General features: G+C 38.7%; 8 protein-coding genes and 2 long non-coding RNA genes across 24 annotated transcripts; 7 read left to right on the top strand and 3 right to left on the bottom strand.

Annotated features, from left to right (window-relative positions):
- Positions 1 to 21: 21 nt before the first annotated feature.
- CPK18 (calcium-dependent protein kinase 18) lies at positions 22 to 3,141 on the top strand. 2 transcript variants are annotated; one of them, NM_001204003.1, is made up of 13 exons: positions 101 to 450; positions 679 to 809; positions 909 to 950; positions 1,054 to 1,165; positions 1,267 to 1,345; positions 1,423 to 1,592; positions 1,674 to 1,800; positions 1,886 to 2,001; positions 2,085 to 2,192; positions 2,270 to 2,332; positions 2,417 to 2,590; positions 2,657 to 2,795; positions 2,879 to 3,005. In NM_001204003.1, exons 1-13 carry the CDS (start codon positions 133 to 135, stop codon positions 2,983 to 2,985), a joined length of 1,686 nt encoding a protein of 561 aa, NP_001190932.1. In that variant the 5' UTR covers positions 101 to 132; the 3' UTR covers positions 2,986 to 3,005. The 2 variants fall into 2 exon arrangements, with proteins under 2 accessions (NP_195331.2, NP_001190932.1); NM_119774.3 differs by having other exon boundaries at positions 22 to 450; positions 2,657 to 3,141.
- bHLH11 (basic helix-loop-helix (bHLH) DNA-binding superfamily protein) lies at positions 2,946 to 4,502 on the bottom strand. Of its 4 annotated transcripts, NM_179235.3 has the most exons (5): positions 4,237 to 4,502; positions 4,048 to 4,166; positions 3,839 to 3,966; positions 3,357 to 3,749; positions 2,946 to 3,286 (listed from the first exon to the last, which is right to left on the bottom strand). In NM_179235.3, the coding sequence occupies exons 1-5, from the start codon at positions 4,329 to 4,331 to the stop codon at positions 3,161 to 3,163; spliced, it is 861 nt and encodes a 286-aa protein (NP_849566.1). In that variant the 5' UTR covers positions 4,332 to 4,502; the 3' UTR covers positions 2,946 to 3,160. The 4 variants fall into 4 exon arrangements, with proteins under 4 accessions (NP_849566.1, NP_195330.2, NP_001329776.1 ...); NM_119773.3 differs by having other exon boundaries at positions 4,048 to 4,502; NM_001342400.1 differs by having other exon boundaries at positions 2,946 to 3,749.
- Positions 4,503 to 4,535: 33 nt separating this feature from the next.
- AT4G36050 (endonuclease/exonuclease/phosphatase family protein) lies at positions 4,536 to 7,817 on the top strand (the record flags this gene model as incomplete). Of its 5 annotated transcripts, none has more annotated exons than NM_001342397.1 (10): positions 4,536 to 4,791; positions 4,878 to 4,989; positions 5,082 to 5,303; positions 5,400 to 5,485; positions 5,572 to 5,687; positions 5,788 to 5,868; positions 5,968 to 6,171; positions 6,300 to 6,451; positions 6,565 to 7,241; positions 7,312 to 7,790. In NM_001342397.1, exons 1-10 carry the CDS (start codon positions 4,684 to 4,686, stop codon positions 7,381 to 7,383), a joined length of 1,830 nt encoding a protein of 609 aa, NP_001328802.1. In that variant the 5' UTR covers positions 4,536 to 4,683. The 5 variants fall into 5 exon arrangements, with proteins under 5 accessions (NP_001328802.1, NP_001328803.1, NP_001328804.1 ...); NM_202962.2 differs by having other exon boundaries at positions 4,669 to 4,791; positions 7,331 to 7,746; NM_001342399.1 differs by lacking the exon at positions 7,312 to 7,790 and having other exon boundaries at positions 4,652 to 4,791; positions 6,565 to 7,256.
- AT4G36052 lies at positions 6,229 to 7,381 on the bottom strand. 2 transcript variants are annotated; one of them, NR_142393.1, is made up of 3 exons: positions 7,144 to 7,381; positions 6,578 to 7,074; positions 6,229 to 6,555 (listed from the first exon to the last, which is right to left on the bottom strand). It is a non-coding gene; the product is annotated as an other RNA (long non-coding RNA). The 2 variants fall into 2 exon arrangements; NR_142394.1 differs by having other exon boundaries at positions 6,229 to 7,074.
- A 1,302-nt stretch (positions 7,818 to 9,119) lies between the features above and the next one.
- J11 (Chaperone DnaJ-domain superfamily protein) lies at positions 9,120 to 10,576 on the top strand. The gene has a single exon (NM_119771.4). The coding sequence runs from the start codon at positions 9,535 to 9,537 to the stop codon at positions 10,018 to 10,020; it is 486 nt and encodes a 161-aa protein (NP_195328.1). The 5' UTR covers positions 9,120 to 9,534; the 3' UTR covers positions 10,021 to 10,576.
- A 1,805-nt stretch (positions 10,577 to 12,381) lies between these two features.
- On the bottom strand, positions 12,382 to 14,770 carry AT4G36032. Of its 2 annotated transcripts, NR_142392.1 has the most exons (2): positions 13,599 to 14,734; positions 12,382 to 13,438 (listed from the first exon to the last, which is right to left on the bottom strand). It is a non-coding gene; the product is annotated as an other RNA (long non-coding RNA). The 2 variants fall into 2 exon arrangements; NR_142391.1 differs by having other exon boundaries at positions 12,389 to 14,770.
- On the top strand, positions 12,413 to 14,853 carry ARO3 (armadillo repeat only 3). The gene has a single exon (NM_119770.3): positions 12,413 to 14,783. It carries the CDS (start codon positions 12,632 to 12,634, stop codon positions 14,642 to 14,644), a length of 2,013 nt encoding a protein of 670 aa, NP_195327.1. The 5' UTR covers positions 12,413 to 12,631; the 3' UTR covers positions 14,645 to 14,783.
- A 275-nt stretch (positions 14,854 to 15,128) lies between these two features.
- On the top strand, positions 15,129 to 16,959 carry CSDP1 (cold shock domain protein 1). Of its 3 annotated transcripts, none has more exons than NM_001342396.1 (2): positions 15,129 to 15,866; positions 15,969 to 16,959. In NM_001342396.1, exons 1-2 carry the CDS (start codon positions 15,386 to 15,388, stop codon positions 16,283 to 16,285), a joined length of 798 nt encoding a protein of 265 aa, NP_001329650.1. In that variant the 5' UTR covers positions 15,129 to 15,385; the 3' UTR covers positions 16,286 to 16,959. The 3 variants fall into 3 exon arrangements, with proteins under 3 accessions (NP_001329650.1, NP_001320149.1, NP_195326.1); NM_001342395.1 differs by having other exon boundaries at positions 15,167 to 16,737; positions 16,841 to 16,929; NM_119769.4 differs by having other exon boundaries at positions 15,173 to 16,720.
- A 1,442-nt stretch (positions 16,960 to 18,401) lies between these two features.
- AT4G36010 (Pathogenesis-related thaumatin superfamily protein) lies at positions 18,402 to 20,665 on the top strand. Of its 2 annotated transcripts, NM_001036715.1 has the most exons (3): positions 18,597 to 19,515; positions 20,115 to 20,476; positions 20,660 to 20,665. In NM_001036715.1, the coding sequence occupies exons 1-2, from the start codon at positions 18,752 to 18,754 to the stop codon at positions 20,254 to 20,256; spliced, it is 906 nt and encodes a 301-aa protein (NP_001031792.1). In that variant the 5' UTR covers positions 18,597 to 18,751; the 3' UTR covers positions 20,257 to 20,476; positions 20,660 to 20,665. The 2 variants fall into 2 exon arrangements, with proteins under 2 accessions (NP_195325.1, NP_001031792.1); NM_119768.2 differs by lacking the exon at positions 20,660 to 20,665 and having other exon boundaries at positions 18,402 to 19,515; positions 20,115 to 20,589.
- A 107-nt stretch (positions 20,666 to 20,772) lies between these two features.
- On the top strand, positions 20,773 to 22,343 carry AT4G36000 (Pathogenesis-related thaumatin superfamily protein). Of its 2 annotated transcripts, NM_001342394.1 has the most exons (3): positions 20,773 to 21,087; positions 21,189 to 21,855; positions 21,944 to 22,343. In NM_001342394.1, exons 2-3 carry the CDS (start codon positions 21,431 to 21,433, stop codon positions 22,143 to 22,145), a joined length of 627 nt encoding a protein of 208 aa, NP_001329717.1. In that variant the 5' UTR covers positions 20,773 to 21,087; positions 21,189 to 21,430; the 3' UTR covers positions 22,146 to 22,343. The 2 variants fall into 2 exon arrangements, with proteins under 2 accessions (NP_001329717.1, NP_195324.4); NM_119767.5 differs by having other exon boundaries at positions 20,773 to 21,855.
- The last annotated feature ends 46 nt before the right edge of the window (positions 22,344 to 22,389 follow it).

Raw genomic sequence — 22,389 nt, 5'->3', positions numbered from 1 at the left:
TTGAAAATCGTTGTCTAAGGAAAAACATTAATTAGGTAAACAAGTACAATCTGCTTCACCTTCCTCATCTTTGCAATTTTCGCTCATCTGTGAAAATATCCTCCATTAGAGTAGGGACCCAACAAGCATCACATGGGTCTCTGTTTCTCGTCTCCTAAAGCCACCAGACGTGGCACCGGTAGTCGGAACCCTAATCCTGATTCTCCGACGCAGGGGAAGGCGAGTGAGAAGGTTAGTAATAAAAACAAGAAGAATACGAAGAAGATCCAATTGAGGCACCAAGGAGGGATCCCGTACGGTAAACGCATCGATTTTGGGTACGCTAAGGATTTCGATAACCGATACACCATTGGGAAATTGCTCGGACATGGCCAGTTTGGCTTTACCTACGTCGCCACCGATAACAACAATGGCAATCGCGTTGCAGTCAAGAGAATCGACAAGGCCAAGGTAAAAATATCATCTATTGTTGTTATTTGCTTTTAGCTAAAGATCCTTAATTACTATTTGGAAACCTAAAAATCCAACCTGTTACGAATGTGATTGCTTGAAAACCAAGTAAGCTCCCTCTCTAGTTTTTCGCTTGTTCCCTTAGAGTGTCTCCCAAATCGTACAGTTTCTTAGCGCGAAAGCGGTACGAGTAACACCTAACTCCATGGCGTTTTTGGTGTGGTACAGATGACTCAACCGATTGAAGTGGAAGATGTGAAGCGAGAGGTTAAGATACTACAAGCTTTAGGTGGGCATGAGAATGTGGTAGGCTTTCACAATGCATTTGAGGACAAGACCTATATTTACATTGTCATGGAGTAAGTCTCAAGTTTGTCTCTGTTTTTACTATCATTCTTTTTCTTGTGATACAAGAAAAATGAATTTACTCTGGTTTTGATGAGTTTTTCTTTTCCCAGGTTATGTGACGGTGGTGAATTGCTAGATCGAATACTAGCTAAGTAAGATTAACAAAACTTTGTATTAACATAGAAGTAATGCTAAAATTCTGTAAGAAAAGATGGGAAGTTACATCAAGTCAACTTATGTGTATATATTTTCCAGGAAAGATAGCCGTTACACCGAGAAAGATGCAGCGGTTGTGGTGAGACAAATGCTGAAAGTTGCAGCTGAATGTCATTTACGAGGTCTAGTTCACCGCGACATGAAGCCAGAGGTAGGTACGATTCAGTTTGATTCAATGCTTGGAAATTGCAAATCCATATGTGAAAGCATCTTCATCACTTTAAGAAGAGTTATGATCCCTTACCCTCTCAGAATTTTCTGTTCAAATCAACCGAAGAAGGTTCATCTCTAAAGGCTACAGATTTTGGTCTGTCGGACTTCATAAAGCCAGGTAAAAGTTTCACTTGTCAAGTCTTGTCCCTGAGAGCAGAATGGTAGATAATGGAGGTGATTTTGTGAAAATGGCAGGAGTGAAATTTCAGGATATAGTAGGAAGCGCATACTACGTTGCACCTGAAGTGTTGAAACGTAGGTCAGGACCTGAATCAGACGTTTGGAGTATTGGTGTCATCACTTACATTCTGCTCTGCGGGAGAAGACCCTTCTGGGATAAGACTCAAGACGGAATATTCAATGAGGTCTAGTACTCATCTTCTTGAGAAAACAATCCAATCTATATAATCTGTTTGTTCATGGATACTATTGACATGAAAAAACAGGTCATGAGGAAAAAACCTGATTTCAGAGAAGTCCCATGGCCAACCATTAGCAACGGTGCCAAAGATTTCGTGAAGAAGTTGTTAGTTAAGGAGCCTCGGGCACGGTTAACAGCAGCTCAAGCGCTATGTATGTTATGCACAAGCAAATGCCATATATTTCCATTATTTTTGGTTAACTTATAAGTTACTCAACTTATGGATTTGGTTTGTAGCACATTCATGGGTGAAAGAAGGAGGTGAGGCCTCAGAGGTTCCAATAGACATATCTGTTCTTAACAATATGCGTCAGTTTGTGAAATTCAGCCGTCTGAAGCAGATTGCACTTAGGGTAATAGAGAAAGAGATAGTTTGTATTTCATACGATTAAGTTTTTCAGTATTTTTCTTAACCTGAGTTGTTGTGTTTTTGGAGGCTCTGGCGAAAACAATTAATGAGGATGAGCTGGATGATCTCAGAGACCAGTTTGATGCGATTGACATTGACAAGAACGGTTCTATAAGCCTTGAGGAAATGAGGCAGGTAAGAAGAAGACAGCACAAGTAAGCGATTTCAACACATGACTGCAACAGAGTTTGTTGACTTTCTAATCTTAACAGGCTCTTGCGAAAGATGTTCCTTGGAAACTCAAAGATGCAAGAGTTGCAGAGATTCTCCAAGCGGTAGGTAAACTTAGAGTATTAGGACTAATTAAAGCCCCTTCGACAGGTTAGTTTATCATCCAAAATGTTTATGTGTCTCTGCAGAATGATAGCAACACTGATGGTTTGGTGGATTTCACTGAGTTTGTGGTGGCTGCTTTGCACGTGAACCAATTGGAGGAGCATGACTCTGAGAAGTGGCAACAGAGGTCAAGAGCAGCATTTGACAAGTTTGACATAGACGGAGATGGGTTTATAACTCCCGAAGAACTTAGATTGGTCAGTCTCATGCTTTTCACACTCCCCTCTTTGTCTACCTTGTCTCACTAGAATCAATGTTTGCAGCAAACGGGTTTAAAAGGCTCCATCGAACCACTTCTTGAAGAGGCCGACGTAGATGAAGATGGGAGAATCAGCATCAATGAGTTTCGCAGACTTTTGAGAAGTGCAAGCCTCAAGTCAAAAAATGTTAAAAGCCCTCCTGGTTACCAGCTTTCACAAAAGATGTAAATTACTTTTTAACTTCTCAAATCACCAAGTCCACAAACTCTAATCTCCCATGTACAGGAACAGAACACATCATTTGTCACAATCTGTTAGATGGGATTTGTATAGAGGATACCGAGGAACGCACATCTGCCGTTAGGTTTGAATATGTTTCTCAAGTCTTATAACATCGGTCATAGACAATAGTTCAGTTGCAAAGAGATATAAGCAAATGCTTTTGTGTTTTATTTGCTTGTGATAAGAATACATCGTTAATCATGTGGATAATCTACAACAAGTTTAATCATGGTACCTTCTCAATCACGGTATTAAACACAAGTTCAGGGGAATATGTTTATTGGTTTATGGCTTCAACATGTCATTTACGGTACCGGGGGAACTATCTTGAACAGCTTGAGATAATGAGTAACTATTCGATGAGCTTGCAGTGGTTGTCAAGCTTACTTTCTTCTCTTTTCCAGAAACATCCTGCATGGAAGTAAACTCTGGTCAGTCCATGAAAGAGCTTGTTGGCAAAACTATTGAAGAGATCACTCACCTGTTGAGCTAAAGAAGAGGCATGGATTTTAAGCTCGAGCTTTAAACGAACATCATCTTTTTGATCATTTCCTTGACCTGAATGGTTACTGTTCATCATCAGATCCAAATCTAACGGCTTGATTTTGGAATCTTGTTTCATTGAAGCATCGGCAGAAGAAGAAGAATGCTGCTGAACCGATGCTTGTTGTTCGGTTAGAGGATTGACAGAGGCTGAATAAGGTATAAAACTGGACTGACCCTGAGTTATGGCTACGAAGGGGATATGATAACTGTAATGAGGTACCCATGGAACCATGGTTTTGATTCTATGCTGATATTGAGCATTAAGAATCTCGATATCAGACTTTAAAGTCGCTTTCTCCTCTCTCAGCTCACTCTTCTCTTGAATTAGCTGATCAAACGAACTGGAAGATGAGCACTTGAGCAGAGCATATTCAACTATAAATCCAATAAGAGAATGGACAAAGTTAATCAAATCACCTCACGAGACTCTTGAGATAGTGTTTCATACTCAGCTTTTAGTCTATCAACTTGGTTCATTACATCCTTGAGCATTTGTATTGTATCAGTGAGAACTGAGGCTTTGTCACTCTTAGGCCTATTCGGATCTGTAGAAAGAAACCATTACTCTAAACTCAATTCAAAGAAAATTTTGAAAATCTGTATTCATCTTGTGAAAAGATATATACCAAGTGCATTTCCAAGCTCAAGAAACTGTTCCTTAAGCTTATCTCTACGAAGCTTCTCTCGCTCTGCTTTCTGGGAACAAACTGCTTCCTTCTTCACTTCCACCACCATCTCAGCTCCTCTGTAATTAGACGAAACTATGAATAAACATGACACAGCCATGTAAAGTTAACATCTTTAAGCACTAAAACCTGAGATTTTGTCCCGAAGAAGAAGAAGAAGAAGCAGAGGAATCATCAGCAAAATCAGATTCAGAGCAAGTTTTTGGTTTCATTGGTTGATCCATTTGCAACGTTAAAATCTCTAACTAAACTCCAAGAAAGATAAAGAGAGAGCCACTGAGAAGAAGTAGAAGTTGGTTTTCGTCTTCTCATTCTTCTTCTACGTGAATATATAAAAATCCGGCGATAATGGTGGTGGACGCCGACGAGGCAAATCAATAACTTGTGCTCCCCACGCGCCACCATTGAAAAGATATCATATGCTACGGTTAGTTACAAACTTACGTATTCACGTGTCAACCGTCGATTCTACTGACTTTAGTCTTCTAAGATCTCAACCGTCCAATCTTAGAGATACCCAATTTCCCCTAAAGGAATGATCTTTGTCGAACGAACTACAGTGGGAAGAAGGAGAAGATGAAGATAGTGACTTACAACGTTAATGGCCTTAGGCAACGAGTTTCGCAGTTTGATTCTCTTCTCAAACTTCTCGATTCGTTCGACGCCGATATCATTTGCTTCCAGGTTTTACTCGACTTTTGAAATTTCAATCCTTTTCTTCGGTTTCGCCGATGAATCCATGATAAGAGTATTACTCTGGTTGAATCTAGGAGACGAAACTGAGAAGGCAAGAATTGACAGCAGATTTGGCGATAGCTGATGGGTATGAATCGTTTTTCTCGTGCACTCGCACTAGTGAGAAAGGTCGTACTGGTTATTCTGGTAAGCATCAAGCTTTGCCTTCAGTGGCTTTAGAGTGAAATTTGAGAAAATGTTAAAAAGTTGGAGTTTTTATGTTATTGAAATTTTTGCAGGTGTAGCAACGTTTTGCAGGGTGAAGTCAGCATCTTCAAGCTGTGAAACTGCTTTGCCTGTTACTGCAGAAGAAGGCATCACTGGTCTTGTAAACAGTAATTCACGAGGTGGGAAGAGTGAAACGTCTACAGTAGCTGAAGGTCTTGAGGAATATGAGAAAGAAGAGCTTCTTATGATTGACCAAGAAGGACGATGTGTTATAACTGATCACGGCCACTTTGGTATGACTCAAATCCTTTTCTTTTTTTAATGTAACTTCTTTTGTGTAAAAATGAATCTTTTTGTTACAGTTTGTATGTCTTTATGTGTTTTGTCAGTTGTTTTCAATGTTTATGGGCCGCGAGCTGTAGCTGATGATGCTGATAGGATCGAGTTTAAGCATCGGTTCTATGGTGTTTTAGAGGTAAGTTTATCGGTTTCTGAATGTATCGATGAGATGCTTCGGCTTCTAATGATACTTGGATTAAATGTTTTTTAGTTTTCTTGTAGAGAAGATGGGAGTGTCTTCTGCGTCAAGGAAGGAGGGTATTTGTTGTTGGGGATCTCAACATTGCTCCTTTTGCTATGGATCGATGTGAAGCTGGGCCTGATTTTGAGAAAAACGAGTATGTAACTGATTCTCATGCTCTGTTTAAATCGCTTTGCTTTACTTAATAATTTTTTCTCTACTAGATATCTCATTTTCATGTCATTAAAAAAATGCAGGTTCAGGAAATGGTTTAGATCTCTGCTAGTTGAACGTGGAGGCTCATTCTCTGATGTTTTCAGATCAAAACATCCTGAAAGGTGAAATTTTGTGATAACCTCTTCTGTTTCTATTATTGAGGGAGACAGTCTTTGAAATTTTTGTTTATCATTGATTGCTTCTTTCTGGATTTCTAACAGGAAAGATGCATTCACATGTTGGTCCTCAAGTAGTGGAGCAGAACAATTTAACTACGGTTCGAGGATTGATCATATCTTAGTTGCTGGGTCATGCTTGCATCAGGACGAAGATAAGCAGGGGCATAGTTTTCTTGCTTGCCATGTCAAGGAATGTGACATATTAACAGAGTATAAGCGTTTTAAGAATGAAAATATGCCAACAAGGTAAGTCTAGATGATCAAGAATGATCACATGTGTGTTTCAATTTAAAAGAATAAGTACTTGAGATTTCCTTTTTTCATTTTACTTGGATCTCAAATTTACAGTGAATCAACTTCTGAACACACTACAGGTGGAAAGGTGGATTGGTTACAAAATTTAAGGGATCAGACCACGTACCTGTATTCATTAGTTTTGATGATTTACCAGACATCCCGGAACACAGCACGCCGCCATTAGCGTCAAGATATCTTCCCATGATTTACGGTTTCCAACAAACTCTTGGTACAAGAAAATTCCTATATATTCCGCTGTCTTGTATTGGTTCATATTCTCAAGTTATTCCTGTCTCTATCGTTTTTTTATAATTTGCTTCACTTGTTTTTTTACTGTAACAGTATCGGTATTTAAGAAGAGGCGGGCCAATGAAGAAGCCAAAGCCATTGAGGTGTCATGTTCATCATCAACTCAAAGTAATACTTCATCAATTTGTGGGGATATTTCTACAGGACCACTGAGAAATTGTGGTTCGATGGGAATTTCACTTGAGAAATCTTGTTCTTTTGAGAACAAATCCACTTCCGGCGTTACAGAAGCAGAAACGGTGGCAGCAACAGGTTCCATTGATAACCTTAGTGATGGAATACGTGCATCATCAGTTAGAGCTTTGAATATCTCTAGAGATGGAGACAGGAAAAAAGCAAGGAAAATCCAATCATCTCAGCTTTCTCTCAAGTCCTTTTTCACTACAAACTCAAAAGTAAACAATGTCGAGGATAGTTCTTCTTCCTATGTTTCCTCCAGTCCCAGCTCCCAAGTAGAAAGCATCACAGAACCGAATGTTTCAGGCAAAGAAGACAGTGAACCGACTACTTCAACACAGGAACAGGATCAAACAGGTTCTTCAGCTAAACAAAAAAACGATGCAGCTTTAATGGAGTGGCAAAGAATACAGAACCTAATGCAAAACAGCATACCTCTCTGCAAAGGACATAAAGAAGCTTGTGTTGCTAGGGTCGTCAAGAAACCAGGTCCCACATTCGGACGCAGATTCTACGTCTGCTCTCGAGCTGAGGTAAAAAGATTTTAACCAAGTCTTTTTAACCGTTGTAACTACATGCTAAGTATATCTACAACTCTTGCAGGGACCTTCCTCTAATCCAGAAGCAAACTGTGGTTATTTCAAATGGGCTTCATCAAAATTCAGAGACAAGTAAAAGAGTGATGAGATCAAAATGATAAGTATTGAGGAACGAAGGATTTTAATCTAGTGAGCTCAGGTACACCGTAGAAACTCGACAATGTCGGTATGTAGTTAATGTTGTCTTAATCTCTAAGAGACTTGACCAATGGCAATGTGTAAAGTTGCTGGATCAAGGTTCTTTCCACGTTCCAACGTCTCTATCAGTTTATCCCTCTTTGTTTTATAATGTATTGTTTCTTCAAATGTGATTAACTTTTAGCTTTATAGCAGCTAATATACTAATGTTACAAGTTGCAGAGAAATTTGATTATATAAGGTTATGTTAATTCACATGGATACGTATACGTATACGTAATCTGTGTGTATGGAATTATGTATTATTTTATTTCCCTTTATATTTTATGGAAGATGACATGAAAGCTCAAAATGCTGATGGAAGGGAATGTGTCACCCACGAATTTGGTGGTGTCAATCTTGGACGTCACTTACGATTGTTTTATTCGATTTATACATGTAAAAATGTTATGTTTACTTGGCTTTTGAAGATGTCAAAAGACTTGAAGATAGTAAGTTCTGTCTTTTTAAAATACAAGATGTTTGTCATCATTCACACAAAAAAAAGGTAAAAAAAAAAAGGATTAGTATGAATAAATTTGGTTGATGAAGAGTACTACAAGTTTATTTATCTAGGAACAAGTGAATCGATGGGCACTAGTTACCACACCAATTGGATTTTGGGATGTCGACCAAACACGTGGTTGGAGAAGAAGTAGAGATTATATGATTACAATAGTTTGCTTACAACAATCACAATCTTCTAGAACCGGAATTATGGTCTATTGGTTTCTACGTGATCATCTTGTTTAAGAATTAAGGAGAGTCGAATTTTGATTGTAATAGGCACGAGCTCTTTTCATTTTCATAGTTGGTCCCGTTTAAGACTTTTCAACGTAATTGTTTGATCACAAGCTTAAAAAGCTTGTGAGTTGTGATTATCTTTTGTTCATTCTAAAATTATTACTCATATAGGGTATCCATAAAACTTCAAAGGTCAGTTTAGTCAAAAAACTAATGACCCATACTTATAAAAAATGAGTTTAATTTAATCTCCATCCGTGATTCCGGTTCTTTTGAATTACCACCTCCCGCAGAAGAATACAAAAATTTAAAAATAATTCAGTCGACTTTTCTTCTATTTGAATGTTTAGCAAAAGAAAAAATAAACCGACTTTCCTTGATTATAACATTGACAACCATTAGTAATCTATTATAATAAGATACATTTGAAAACATTTATATTACTTGATCATTTGTATTTTATCGTAATCTCGTACAAACACCGTTAGTTGGTATCATGAAATTCTGTGAGCTAAGAAAACAATTTCTCACGAATCAAATTTGCAGATTACCATTGGCTTTTTATATTTCCATTCCTATAGTAAGAAAATAATAAAGCACATAAATATTAAAAAAAATGTTTGTATGGTGGAGGCAATCTTTAAATACAGTAGAGACTTTTCTCAATCTTCTAAAAATCTATTTCTGTCTTCTCAATATCCAACAAACAATACATGGTCCAAATTACGTCTCCATACACCAATTATATTTTTTATAAATAAAAGAAAAAAAAATCTACTCGTAATAAGAAGATTCTAATTTCGAATTTCCACCTTAAAATACTCTTCTGCTAAAGAAAATTAAAAAAAAAAAAAAATGATAAATAACTAAAAACCAAAACGTGATTAGTATTTCTGTGCAAATTAAATATTGGATTCCTTTGGCATTAATATATTTTTGTAAGAATATGTTAAAATGACAATTACAGCCACAGAACAATTTGGCCACTATGAATAATATCTTACGTACTACATTCTTATCTCTTCTGCAATTATTTCCCCAACTGGATAAGCCTTTTTTATCTGACTCAGATCACAGGATCCGACCCGACTTTTACCCGACCCGTAACTTAATCCCCTATATCCGTTTTAGTATGTAATTAATAAACTATTCAAAATCTTAATTAACCAATTAATGACTAATCGCCTCTTCGCCTATAAATTAAACCCCTCCATTACCTTTCTTCTTCAATCTTTCCCTCTCCTCCTCGAACAAAAACAACAAACGCAGAGAAACTCAAAACTCGAAAACGTTTCATATAGCAACGATGCTTTCTTCATCTCCAACTTCCTTTACTCATCCATTTCTCTCTTCTTCTCCGCCTCTATCTCCGATATCTCCGCCGTCTCGCACGGCTCGGATCTCTCCACCTCTCGTCTCCGCCTCTTGCTCATACACCTACACGGAAGATTCGCCGAGACTGCATCAGATCCCGCGGCGATTGACGACGGTGCCAGCTTCGCTTTACGATGTTCTTGAGGTTCCTTTAGGCGCGACGAGTCAGGATATCAAATCGGCTTACCGGAGATTAGCCAGGATCTGCCATCCAGACGTGGCGGGAACTGATCGGACTTCTTCTTCATCGGCGGATGAATTCATGAAGATCCATGCCGCTTACTGTACGCTTTCTGATCCTGAGAAACGCTCCGTTTATGATCGGAGGATGTTGCGACGGAGCCGTCCTTTGACCGTCGGAACCTCCGGGTTGGGAAGCTACGTCGGACGGAACTGGGAAACCGATCAGTGTTGGTAGTGAGTTAACTCGGTGACCGAGTTAGTAGAACGAGTTAATTAGTGTAAATACGAAGCCATAAAATCCTTGTAATTTAATCATAGTAAGCTAACATGGACGGGAACTAGTGTGCTAACATACGCCATGTGCTTACCGTACGCTCCCTCCCCCACGAGCGATCGGTGCCGTTTGTATCCGTGTTTACGTAGGATCTACGCGTTTTTTTTACCTTGTGAATCCTATTAGTTTAAATAATCAATGAAAATCATATAAAAAGATATTTTCTTTTGATTATGGTTTGGTTTCTTTCCCTAAGGTAAGCTCACTAAGCACTGATTTTGAGCACTTCTTTATTGTTGTTGATATTACTTGTTCAAAATAACCGAGTGTAATAAATAAACAAATCTAATAGTATGGTTTTATTTTAGTTGCAATCAATTACGTTTAGGTTTATAGCCAAGTTAATGCTAAAACGCGGGTATTCTGTGTTTCCTCCGTTTTAGTCATGTGTTACTACTAATAACATTTTTAAAGTTATGCTACAATTTTGTTTTCCAAGCAAGACTACACTATTAACTCTGTGATTAATAAGTTAAACTACTTGATAATATTGTGAAACAAAAGTAAAATTCCGAAGCAATATTATTATGATACGTCTAATATACGAATCTCTACAATTGTGATATAATGCATCCAACTGACCAAAAAAGAAAGTAACAATTAGGGATGCAGCCATAAGTGATTATGATATTCTGGCCCACTAGAGCACGTGAACATGGCCAATGAAACAAGATTTTTCCGTGTGAGCCAAACAAATCCATCACTTTTCAACGTCTTCCAAGCGCTAAGTTAGATTTTTGATTAACAAATTTGGAGGCTGAACAGCCTCAACTGATTTATCAATGAGAACGACTATTCATTTCGTTCTAAGTTGAAAATTTTGCACGACTATTCATTTAACCATAGTAACTTCCACGTCATCTTTTAGGTCTCATGTTTTAATAATGAACCCTAGAGGCGACAAAAGTACGGGCCCGCGCCGCGAGTTTGTGGAAACTGGAAAGTAAACTGATAAGAGGTCCGTTAGATCTTCTTGGCTATGATTTTTTGATGTATTTTATCTTAATTTGTCGGGACTTATTTTTATATATTAGATACTTTTATTTATTTATTCTGTCATAAATACTTTTATTTATTTAAATTTCAACCAGTAATGTCCTTCTAGAAGCTAAAAGATAGATAGTGTGTCCTTTTTTTCTTTATCTAAGACAAATAGAACGCAAAAGAAGGCAACAAATATCCCTCAAACTCGTAGCTCCTCTTCCTCTCTATTTTTTTTTCCTTGTTGTTTTTGTGATTAGATTTTTACTTTGTTGCTACTAAATAAAATGTGATTCAACGACTTTTTGCGCAAAACATTTTCGACGTTTAACTGAAAGACGTGCTCCAGTTGATTTTATATATATAGGATTCATTGTAACCACGTTGTCTTCGTTTGGAGAAAAAAAAAGAGTTGTATGATATCGAACCCATTTATTCACACTTAATGAAAAAAACTTATTTAGCTTGTTCAGTTAACATAAAACGAACGAGGCAGAAACCGCATAACACTCTAAATTCGTAAACAAAAAGATTTTTAATCATTTAGTTAGGTATTTACTTTATTTCTTGTTTGGGACAAATATCTATAGAGTAATTTGTCCTATTATTTTGCTTGCATGTGTGTATAAAAATAATTAAATATAAAAAAATATAGATCCACTTGTGTTGTAATATCTGTCGTACTACTTCAAAATAGTGTTGAGAAATAATTGACATGAACTTTACCCATTCAAATTATGAAGTCTAGTGAAGTGATTAAGTCTTTTGTTATTGAATTGTCTGAATAATTCTGGGGTGTGTCCATGCGAGCTGCTGAATGTGCCTTTAAGGCAAGAAAAAAATAAGAGATTCTTTGAATAATTCTCTAGTTATCTTCTTATTTCTTTAGAATCTCAAAATATAGCTGTAAAACATGGCCCAGAAATAAATATGGTTAGTTCTAACATTCGATGTAGCCACACACGACTTCAAGAAAAACCCAACTACCCTTGGCCAACATGTCTTGGGGCCCAACTTAAGTTATCCAATCACATCTCCAACAATTTTCTATTTCGACGGCTCAATTTATACATAAAACTCATGAAGTTTTATATTATACTATTTTTGTTATCTTCTAATGAATTCGGGATTTAAACCATGAGAATCCCAAAACACAGTTGGGAATCAATAAACGTAATATTGAAGATTTGAACCATTTTTGTAATCGCTTTTGAGCATTTTTCTTGATAAACTTCTGAAATCCTATATTCCTAGCTAGCATACTTTAAAGTTTAAAATATGGAATATGCTTAATATTAAAAAAAGAACGATAAGGGCTAAGACGACTTGGTAAATGTACTAATAAGTAATTTACTCCGACAACGAAAGCCGGCGACGACCGGCGTGTTCTGTAAGAAATACATTAGAAATGACAGAAACCGTGTTTCAAAGACCAAACCAAACCAAACCCCAACAAAATGTTTCTTCATTTTCTTTAAAATTAAGATCAACCCGTTTTTGATTTTCTTGATCGTAACCAGTTTCGTTATCCATGGGTGATCTAGCCAAGCAGATATTGTCTCGCCCGATTCAACTTGCAGACCAAGTGGTGAAAGCCGGAGATGAAGCCACAATCAACAAACAAGAATGTGCCGATATCAAGTCCAAAACGGAAAAGCTCGCTGCTCTTCTCCGTCAAGCGGCCCGTGCAAGCTCCGACCTCTACGAACGTCCCACGCGCCGTATCCTCGACGACACTGAAAACGTTCTTGAAAAAGCATTGACGATGGTCCAAAGATGCCGTGACGATGGCTACATAATGCGACTTTTCAACATAATCCCCGCCGCAGCATTCCGTAAAATGATTTCTCAACTAGAAAACTCCGTCGGCGACGTCTCTTGGCTCCTCCGTGTCTCAACTCCAGCCGGTAACGATGACGACGAAGGGTTTGGTTACTTAGGTCTCCCGCCAATCGCAGCCAACGAACCAATCTTGTGCTTAATTTGGGAACAAATCGCGGTTCTGATGACCGGTTCGCCGGAAGATAAATCAGACGCCGCCGCGTCGTTGGCTTCTTTAGCAAGAGATAACGATAGATACGTGAAACTGATAGTTGAAGAAGGCGGAGTCAACCCTTTGTTGAAACTTGTAAAAGAAGGTAAAATCGACGGTCAAGAAAACGCAGCGAGAACAATCGGGTTACTGGGTCGTGACCCGGAAAGTGTTGAGCATATGATTCAGCTTGGTGTTTGTTCAGTGCTTTCAAGTATTCTTAAAGAAGGTTCGATGAAGGTTCAAGCCGTTGTGGCTTGGGCTGTTTCAGAGCTTGTTTCTGGTAATCACGCCAAATGTCAAGAACTGTTTGCGCAAAACAACGTGATTAGGCTTCTTGTGAGTCATTTAGCGTTTGAAACGGTTCAAGAACATAGCAAATACGCGGTTGTTGCGGGTAGAGCAACGTCGATGCATCACGCCGTCGTAATGGCGAGTAAAATCAGTAGTAGTAAAGAGAATTTACCGGCGTTGAACGAGGAGGAGGACGACGATAATCATATCGGAGTCTCGAGTCCGATGACGAATCAGATGCATAGCATCGTTGCAACAACAATGGCGATGAAAGCGGTTGGATCAGGATCGAAATCGAATCTTTCTAGCCGATTTGTTACCGGCGACGACGATAAACCCCCGGAAAAGATACCGGAGAAGAGTTATAGTATGAGTTCACAGATCAAGGCTTACGGTAGTATCGCACATCAATCGCGAAACGCGTCGGTGACGAGAGGGAGAGAGCTTGAAGATCCGGTGACGAAGACTTATATGAAAGCGATGGCGGCGAGAGCGTTATGGAAACTCGCTGTAGGAAACTCATCGATCTGCCGAGTCATCACCGAGTCACGAGCTTTACTCTGTTTTGCGGTTTTACTAGACAAAGGAGACGAAGAGACTAAGTATAACACAGCTATGGCTATCATGGAGATAACCGCCGTGGCTGAGGAAAACGCAGATCTGAGAAGATCCGCGTTCAGACGCACTTCACCGGCGTGCAAAGCGGTGGTTGACCAGTTATTCCGAATCGTTGAAAACGCCGACGCCGGATCCGATTTACTCATCCCCTGTGTAAGATCCATCGGAAACCTAGCGAGAACGTTCAAATCAGCGGAAACGCATATGATCGTGCCTCTGGTAAAACTCCTCGACGACGGAGAACCAGATTTAGCGGCGGAGGTAGCGATCGCGTTAGCGAAATTCGCGACGGAGGATAACTTTTTAGGGAAAGAACACTCGAGGACAATCATCGAAGCTGGAGGATCAAAGCTTCTGGTTCAGTTAGCGTATTTCGGAGAGAACGGAGCACAGATTCCGGCGATGGTTTTGCTGAGCTACGTGGCGATGAATGTTCCAGACAGTGAACAGTTAGCGAAAGACGAAGTGTTAACGGTATTGGAATGGTCATCGAAGCAAGCTAATGTACTTGAAGATGAAGATATGGAAGCTTTGTTGTATGAAGCTAAGAGCAGACTCGAGCTTTACCAATCAAGAGGATCTAGAGGCTTTCACTTGTAATTTTCCCATTGAATGAATTATTAGAAAATACTAGGATTTGATTTCCACGTGTGTTCCAATGATTTTTTATGTAGGTGACTCTGTTTTTTAACCACTATCAAAAAGTTGTATAAAGTTTTATTTTTCAATACCTAATTTTGTGTATTGACAATGAGAGATCACTGATCACCAACATTTTGTAGTTTTGAAAAGCATAAGCAAAAGCTGCAATACCATAGCCTGAAGCTAAAAGTACAATTTATTTGATGGATATTGATTTAGTAGTAACCAGCCGAATCGGGAAATAAAATATAAAAAAGGCCATACCAAGTCCAGCTTAAGCCCATCAGAGTAAAAATCTTGGACCACAAACAATTGGCCCAATGTAAAAATTGGACTAAGATCCCAATCTTATCGCGATTCACTGTAAGAAAATCATAACGTACGACCACGATTAAAATTCAAGCGTGGACGCGTGCACAGCTGATAAACGGACGTGGATAAAAAAAAAGTGAAATAGCAAGTTTCCTAAATTTCTCCAGTCCCAAAGAATATTCCACCAAAATTTTTAATTAGGCGGCATAGTCAAATTAGGGTTTAATTACATTCCCCACTAAAATTAGGGTTTTCTCATTAATTTCCTCTTAATTACAGATTTAATCCCACTCTACCTCTATATATATATACACACACACGCCTAAGGATTTCCCAACTTAAAAAACCCTAATTTCTCAATCTCTTCTTCAACTTTTTTTTTTAACGATGGCTTCAGAGGATCAATCGGCGGCGAGATCTACCGGGAAGGTGAACTGGTTCAACGCTTCTAAAGGCTATGGTTTCATTACTCCTGACGATGGCAGCGTAGAGCTTTTCGTTCATCAATCTTCAATTGTCTCCGAAGGTTACCGGAGTTTAACCGTCGGCGATGCGGTTGAGTTCGCTATTACTCAGGGAAGCGACGGTAAGACTAAAGCCGTCAATGTTACTGCTCCTGGTGGTGGTTCTCTCAAGAAGGAGAATAACTCTCGTGGTAACGGTGCTAGGCGCGGCGGCGGTGGAAGCGGTTGCTACAATTGCGGTGAGTTAGGTCATATCTCTAAAGATTGTGGTATTGGTGGCGGCGGCGGAGGTGGTGAACGTAGATCTAGAGGAGGAGAAGGTTGTTACAATTGTGGTGATACTGGTCACTTCGCTAGGGATTGTACTTCAGCTGGAAACGGTGACCAACGTGGAGCCACCAAAGGTGGAAACGATGGTTGCTACACTTGCGGTGATGTTGGTCACGTGGCTAGGGATTGTACTCAGAAATCAGTTGGAAACGGAGACCAACGTGGAGCGGTCAAAGGTGGAAACGATGGTTGCTACACTTGTGGTGATGTTGGTCACTTTGCTAGGGATTGTACTCAGAAGGTTGCTGCCGGAAACGTCAGAAGCGGTGGTGGTGGTAGTGGAACTTGTTATTCATGCGGTGGAGTTGGTCACATTGCAAGAGATTGTGCGACTAAGAGACAGCCTTCTCGTGGGTGTTACCAGTGTGGTGGTTCTGGTCACTTGGCTCGTGATTGTGACCAGAGAGGAAGCGGTGGAGGAGGTAATGATAATGCGTGCTACAAGTGTGGTAAGGAAGGTCACTTTGCAAGGGAATGTTCTTCTGTAGCTTAATCGATTTCCTAATCAACAAAACAAAAAAACAAGAATGAAATTGAATCGAGTTATATAGTTTGGTATATATTACTCTTCGTTTTCATTTATCTTTTTTTTTGTTGTTGATGGGAATGAAATTGCCTGGTCCTTTTGGTGTGTTTTTGAGCTTTTATTATTATACAGAGTGATCCCTTTTTGTTATAACTATTACAAGTTTTTAGCTTTATTTGATATGGATGCTCTCTCCTTTTCTTCTATCTGTTTCTGGAAATTTTGACCTCATCATATTACTTATGTCATCCAAAGTTTGAGTTTTGTCCTTTTTATTAAAGTGCTGCTAGTTTCAGTTCATTGCTTTTGTACTTGGATGTTTTGACTATTAGCAGCACAGGTATGACGTCTCAAGTTCAATAGTACTTTTTAACCCTTTGACACAAGATGAATCCAATCCACTGGTTCTTTTGTTGTTGGTAATTGTTATAGACTTTTTAGCTTTATCTGATATGAGTGACATCCCAATTATCAATTGTGACTTAATTAGTAACCTGTGAATTGATGGATATGATTTTGCAGTTTCATCCTTCTTTACCAATAAAGGACTGGATACAAATCTTGTGGACAAAGTTCAAGTGATGACCTCAGTCTTACCTGATTAATCCCTGCTTTGTACAGTCATTTAGGGAATGTCACAGTCGTTTTAAAGGGTTAAAAGTTTGAACCTAATTCACTATTAACTAAATCCAAGACTGATGACGAATCTTCCTGATAGAAGAAACTGGAAACCAAAGTTTGGTGTTCACCTTTTCATGTCCAAACAAAGCCACAAAATCATATGATCATTGGTTAGAAGATTATAGTAATAAACCACATATAAAAACCTGATTAGGTTAAACATCATCCACATCTCCTTGTTTATATCATCACTTGGATCCAATCAACGAAAACCTTGCTAATCACCTCAGATCGCATTAATCACTAATATTTTTCATGGTATTAAGTTCCATTGTCATATAGATGTCTCTTGAAATGGTAGCTTAATGAGCAATTTTAAGGTTATGGATCAATTTCTTTTGATATTTGGTCAGTTTTTTTTTATTCCAAGTGCAATCGAACCTGCAACTTCTACTAGTTTTACATCCAAAAACTCGGATCTTCAACCACACATGGATTTAAAGGTTATACTTCATTTTATAGAAATATGCACTAAACATAAACGCAACTATATAGCCAAATCTCTAATCAGTCATACCAATTTTGCTTGGATGTTTGGAAAGAAGATCAAATTCAATAAATTTGCATAGTAGAAACATACATGAGACCTACCCCACTTGTAGTATTTGTTTTTCCTATTTGAACATAAGAACCGGTCACATGTCTTAGTCAAAACATAAATAACTTGTAACAATGGAAGAAGCATGAACCAACAAAGTTAATATCTCTACATCACACAACTAAACCTTGGAATGTCGTTGACCCAACACCCTTTCTTTATAAAACAATCTTTACGGAAATTCTCATCCAACGTTAGCCACTGTATCTCTTTCCAATAATAACTCAAAAAAAAAAAAAAAAAAAAATTGTATTCCTCTCCTGAACTTCTGTATTGTATGTTCCTGCTTGAATTCTAAATAGAGAGAGATAGATGTTTGAGAGTCTCACGAAATATCAAACATCATCATATTTAGTTTTGTCATCTTGTACTTATTGTAATAATTAATTAACAGTGACACAACACAACTTGGGTGGATAGTAGCTATAGATACTTTGTAAGACCGTGTCCCTTGGAAGAAAGAAGAGGGCAGAATCTAAGGATGGCATCACACAATACGTTTTCTTTGTCAGCCTTTTTTGTTGTTCACCTTATTTCCTTCAATACATTTCCATTTTATGGTGATTAGTCTGCGTTAGTGATCGATAAACCACTAACCAATTTTTTCTCGCTCTGCTCTTTTACTTAAAGAAAAAGAAAACTACAAACGAAGTAATGGATCGTCTAATATATTATTTAAGCCAAAGGAGGAGACAAGTTCTATTTTAGATCACCGACATCAAGACTGATCAATATCCATATGCAACCCATATTGTCATATTGCACGAATCATACAAAATAAACAATTAAGAACATGATATAATAATATTTCTATGATTCAAAAGAAATGTTTCTACATATAAATGCTCATTAAAAATAATAATAACGTGAACATGAACGACACATTGGCCGACTAACTTAGACAAAGGCGGCATGGGCTCACGTGAAGCCGACCTTTCTAAAAAATCTCCAAGCCCTTTAAAAGATTCAACCATCCCCTAAACCTCTCTCTCTCACTCCAATTTCTTTCATTACCATATAAATACAACGCCTTCACATTTGCACTCTTTATACATTTCTCTCGAGAGCAGAAACAGAGTCACCGGTAAACTCATCTCCGGCGACATAAAAACACAAAAGTTCATATATTTAGATTCTGGTGACTCTCTGCTCTAATGGGTCAATCTCAAGTTTCTCTCTTTCTTCTTCTAATTCTTGTTTTCATCTATGGAGTTTCCTCCACCACTTTCACCATCGTTAACCAGTGTAGCTACACCGTCTGGCCTGGACTTCTCTCCGGCGCCGGAACCTCTCCTTTACCTACAACCGGATTCTCCTTAAACCCTACCGAGACACGAGTTATCCCGATCCCCGCAGCTTGGTCCGGTCGTATTTGGGGTCGTACTCTCTGCACACAAGACGCAACCACCGGAAGATTCACTTGCATCACCGGGGACTGTGGTTCTTCCACCGTAGAATGCTCCGGATCCGGTGCTGCACCTCCGGCTACACTCGCTGAATTCACCTTAAACGGAGCTAATGGTCTCGATTTCTACGACGTCAGTCTCGTCGACGGTTACAACATCCCGATGACCATCGTCCCTCAGGGTGGAGGAGATGCCGGAGGCGTCGCCGGAAACTGTACGACAACCGGCTGCGTTGCGGAGCTCAACGGTCCATGTCCTGCTCAGCTGAAAGTGGCGACGACGGGAGCTGAAGGAGTAGCTTGCAAAAGCGCGTGTGAAGCGTTTGGAACGCCGGAGTACTGCTGTAGCGGCGCGTTTGGAACGCCGGACACGTGTAAGCCAAGCGAGTACTCACAGTTTTTCAAAAACGCGTGCCCGAGAGCTTATAGTTACGCTTACGACGACGGAACTAGTACCTTCACTTGTGGCGGAGCTGATTACGTCATCACTTTCTGTCCTTCTCCTAACCCAAGGTAAAAAAATTTCTATTTCCATTATTCACCAAAAAGTACAAAAATCGAGTTAGAATTTTTTTCAAAAAAATTGGTATATTTTTTGCTAATTAGAAAAGGTTGGTTCCGATGATCTGATCAAATCATATTGAAAAAGGAAAAAAGTTTGGTTCTGATTCCTTTAGAAGAAGTCCGGTTTCGATTTTTTTATCACATTCAAAAGTTTGATAATGTTGGTTGGAGATGAATTATTCACCTTTTTGTTTTGTTTGTGTAACGTTTTGAATTTGAGGTCAATCACCGAATAAAAATCATGGAACATACTTTTTCATAATGGTCCGTGTTCTTTTGTCAATTTGTGAAATCATATGACAAGACGACATTCACATTTTCACCCGTTGGCATAATTATATCAACCAAAATAAATGAAAATAGAAAAAATATCTAATGTTCTCTGTTGTATGCATTTAGATTTTTATTCATTCAAACGTCGGTGAACCGTGGTCCAACACGGCTCTTTTGTTCACATTGCAAAATAGTTCAAATATATTTTATAGAAAACGTTACTTTAATAAATTGGTGATACTAAAATTTGTTTTCTTGTGTAATTTGTCTTTCAGTGTGAAGAGTGCAACGAAGGGAGTCCAACCCGTAGCTGTTAGCTACTCTAAGGCATCTCCAAACGCGTCGCCAACTCTTTCTGCCGTGTTTTCGATTGGCGTTTTGGCTGTCGCGTCTTGGGTGATGCAACGCGTTTTGTGATTCATGTACGGCTGCGTTTGAAGTTTTTAATAACATCAATCTCAATCATTCGACGAGAAAGAAAAGATCATTGAAGAGAAGATTTTAGTTAGTCGAGGAGTGATTTATTCTAGGTGATAATTTGTAGAAGAACAACTTATTTTAGATTGGATTAGTTCTAGTATTACTATTAGTTTCTACGTAATTTTTTAGACAAATGTTCAGTCTTTATGGTGTCTCTGTAAGATATATAACAGTTTTGCTTGCACAACTAATTGATTGGTAATGCGTTTTAAAATTTTAAAATAACATAAAATGATAAATAAATAAATGGAAGAACTTAAACAAATAAACTTTACAATTTTGAAATCTGATTATAAAGCCATATAATAATCTAGCCAAGTATATTGATGCTTGCAAAGAGATAAGAGACTTATCATTAGGTATCAAAATCAACTTATCTTAATTAATGTTAAACTTCAAGGATATCTGTTAAACTTGGCGGGTAATCACAGTGTTTAGGTTATACAATAAAACACATAAAAAAAAGTTGCTATATTCATAGTGTGGCGGCGAACATTTTCTTTCAAAAAGTTGCTATATTTGTTTATTCATACATCTTTCACAATCGAATTCCCATTGACATATAAAAATAACACAAAGCAAGTATCAGTTGCAGAGGAAAAACATACTTGGACCTTATGATTAGAGATTCTCTCTCACTCACAACCAATTCCCTTTGAGATTCTGTGATTTCTCAGTCTTCTTGTCTCCTTCTCATGGCTCTGTTCAGTCTCCATCTCCCACGTTACGCCTCTGTTCTTGGATTTATCCTCTTGCTGCTCCGTGATGGTCAGCGATTTTTTACGTTTTCTTCATCTCAGTTTTTCACTCTTCCTCAAATTCTACTGAAGCTCGTTTTGTTTTTTCCTCTGTTTTTGTTTTCCCTAAAGGTGTTAAGTGTACAACGTTCACGCTAGTTAACAAATGCGATTTCCCAGTGTGGCCAGGGATTTTATCCGGTTCAGGTAGTCCCAAACTCGATTCCACTGGATTCGAGCTCTCCAAAGATACCTCTCGCACTTTCCGAGCACCTGCAGGTTGGTCTGGTCGCTTTTGGGGCCGTACTGGCTGCAACTTTGATGGTTCTAGTAGTACCACGAGCTGATCCACCGGAGATTGCGGCTCAGGGGAGATGGAATGTAATGGATCCGGAGCTGAACCGCCAGCCACACTAGCCGAGTTCACTCTCGGTATTTCCGGGTCTCTAGACTTTTATGATGTCAGCCTTGTTGATGGCTATAACCTCCCCATGATCGTGGAGGGTTCTGGTTTGTGCCCCACCACAGGGTGTGTCACGGACTTAAACCAGAATTGCCCAACGGAGCTCAAAGCCAAGAGGAGTTTGGCTTGTAGAAGTGCGTGTGAGGCGTTTGGAAGACCGGAATATTGCTGCAGTGGCGCATACGGTTCACCAGATAGCTGCAAGCCGTCGATGTACTCACAAGTTTTTAAGTCAGCTTGTCCTAAATCGTACAGTTACGCGTATGATGATGCCACAAGTACTTTCACTTGTAGTGGTGCTGATTACACCATCACTTTTTGTCCCAAATTGTCAAGGTAGATTTAGTTAAAACAGTTAAAGAAAGACAGAGTTTGGTTTATAAAGATCAAAGCTTTGATTATGTATTTGTATTGTGTGAAACAGTTTGAAGTCTTCGAAAGAACCACCTCCTGAAGAGACAGGAGGTGAATCTGGTTCTGGAACTGACTCGAGTACAGAGATACAACAACCGATAGAAGAAGCGTCATTAGCGAATTCTTATTACGCGGCTATGGCTATCGGAGAATCGACTAGAAATACCGCTTCTTTTCTTCTCCTTTTGATTTTCGGTTGGATCAGCTTGTAGCTTTGGTTATCGCAACAAGAAAATGACAAAAAACTAAGAGAGAAGTAGAAACAGAGAAGGTGCAAAATTGACGTGGAACTGTTAATTTCCTCAATAGTGAAGGCAAAGCTTGTCACTTTTGAGGGAAACCTTCAATTGAAATATTTGATTCGTCACCTTGTATCATTTTCATATCATGAGCGGCATAATTCAAGAAATTAAAAGTACTTAAGTTCATAATGACTCCAATTATATTGAGATCACA

The sequence above is a fragment of the Arabidopsis thaliana genome, chromosome 4 (genome assembly GCF_000001735.4).
Source record: "Arabidopsis thaliana chromosome 4, partial sequence".
Lineage (NCBI taxonomy): Eukaryota > Viridiplantae > Streptophyta > Magnoliopsida > Brassicales > Brassicaceae > Arabidopsis > Arabidopsis thaliana.
Note: the sequence above shows the minus strand (reverse complement) of the source record. Positions and strands in the feature narration are given on the sequence as shown.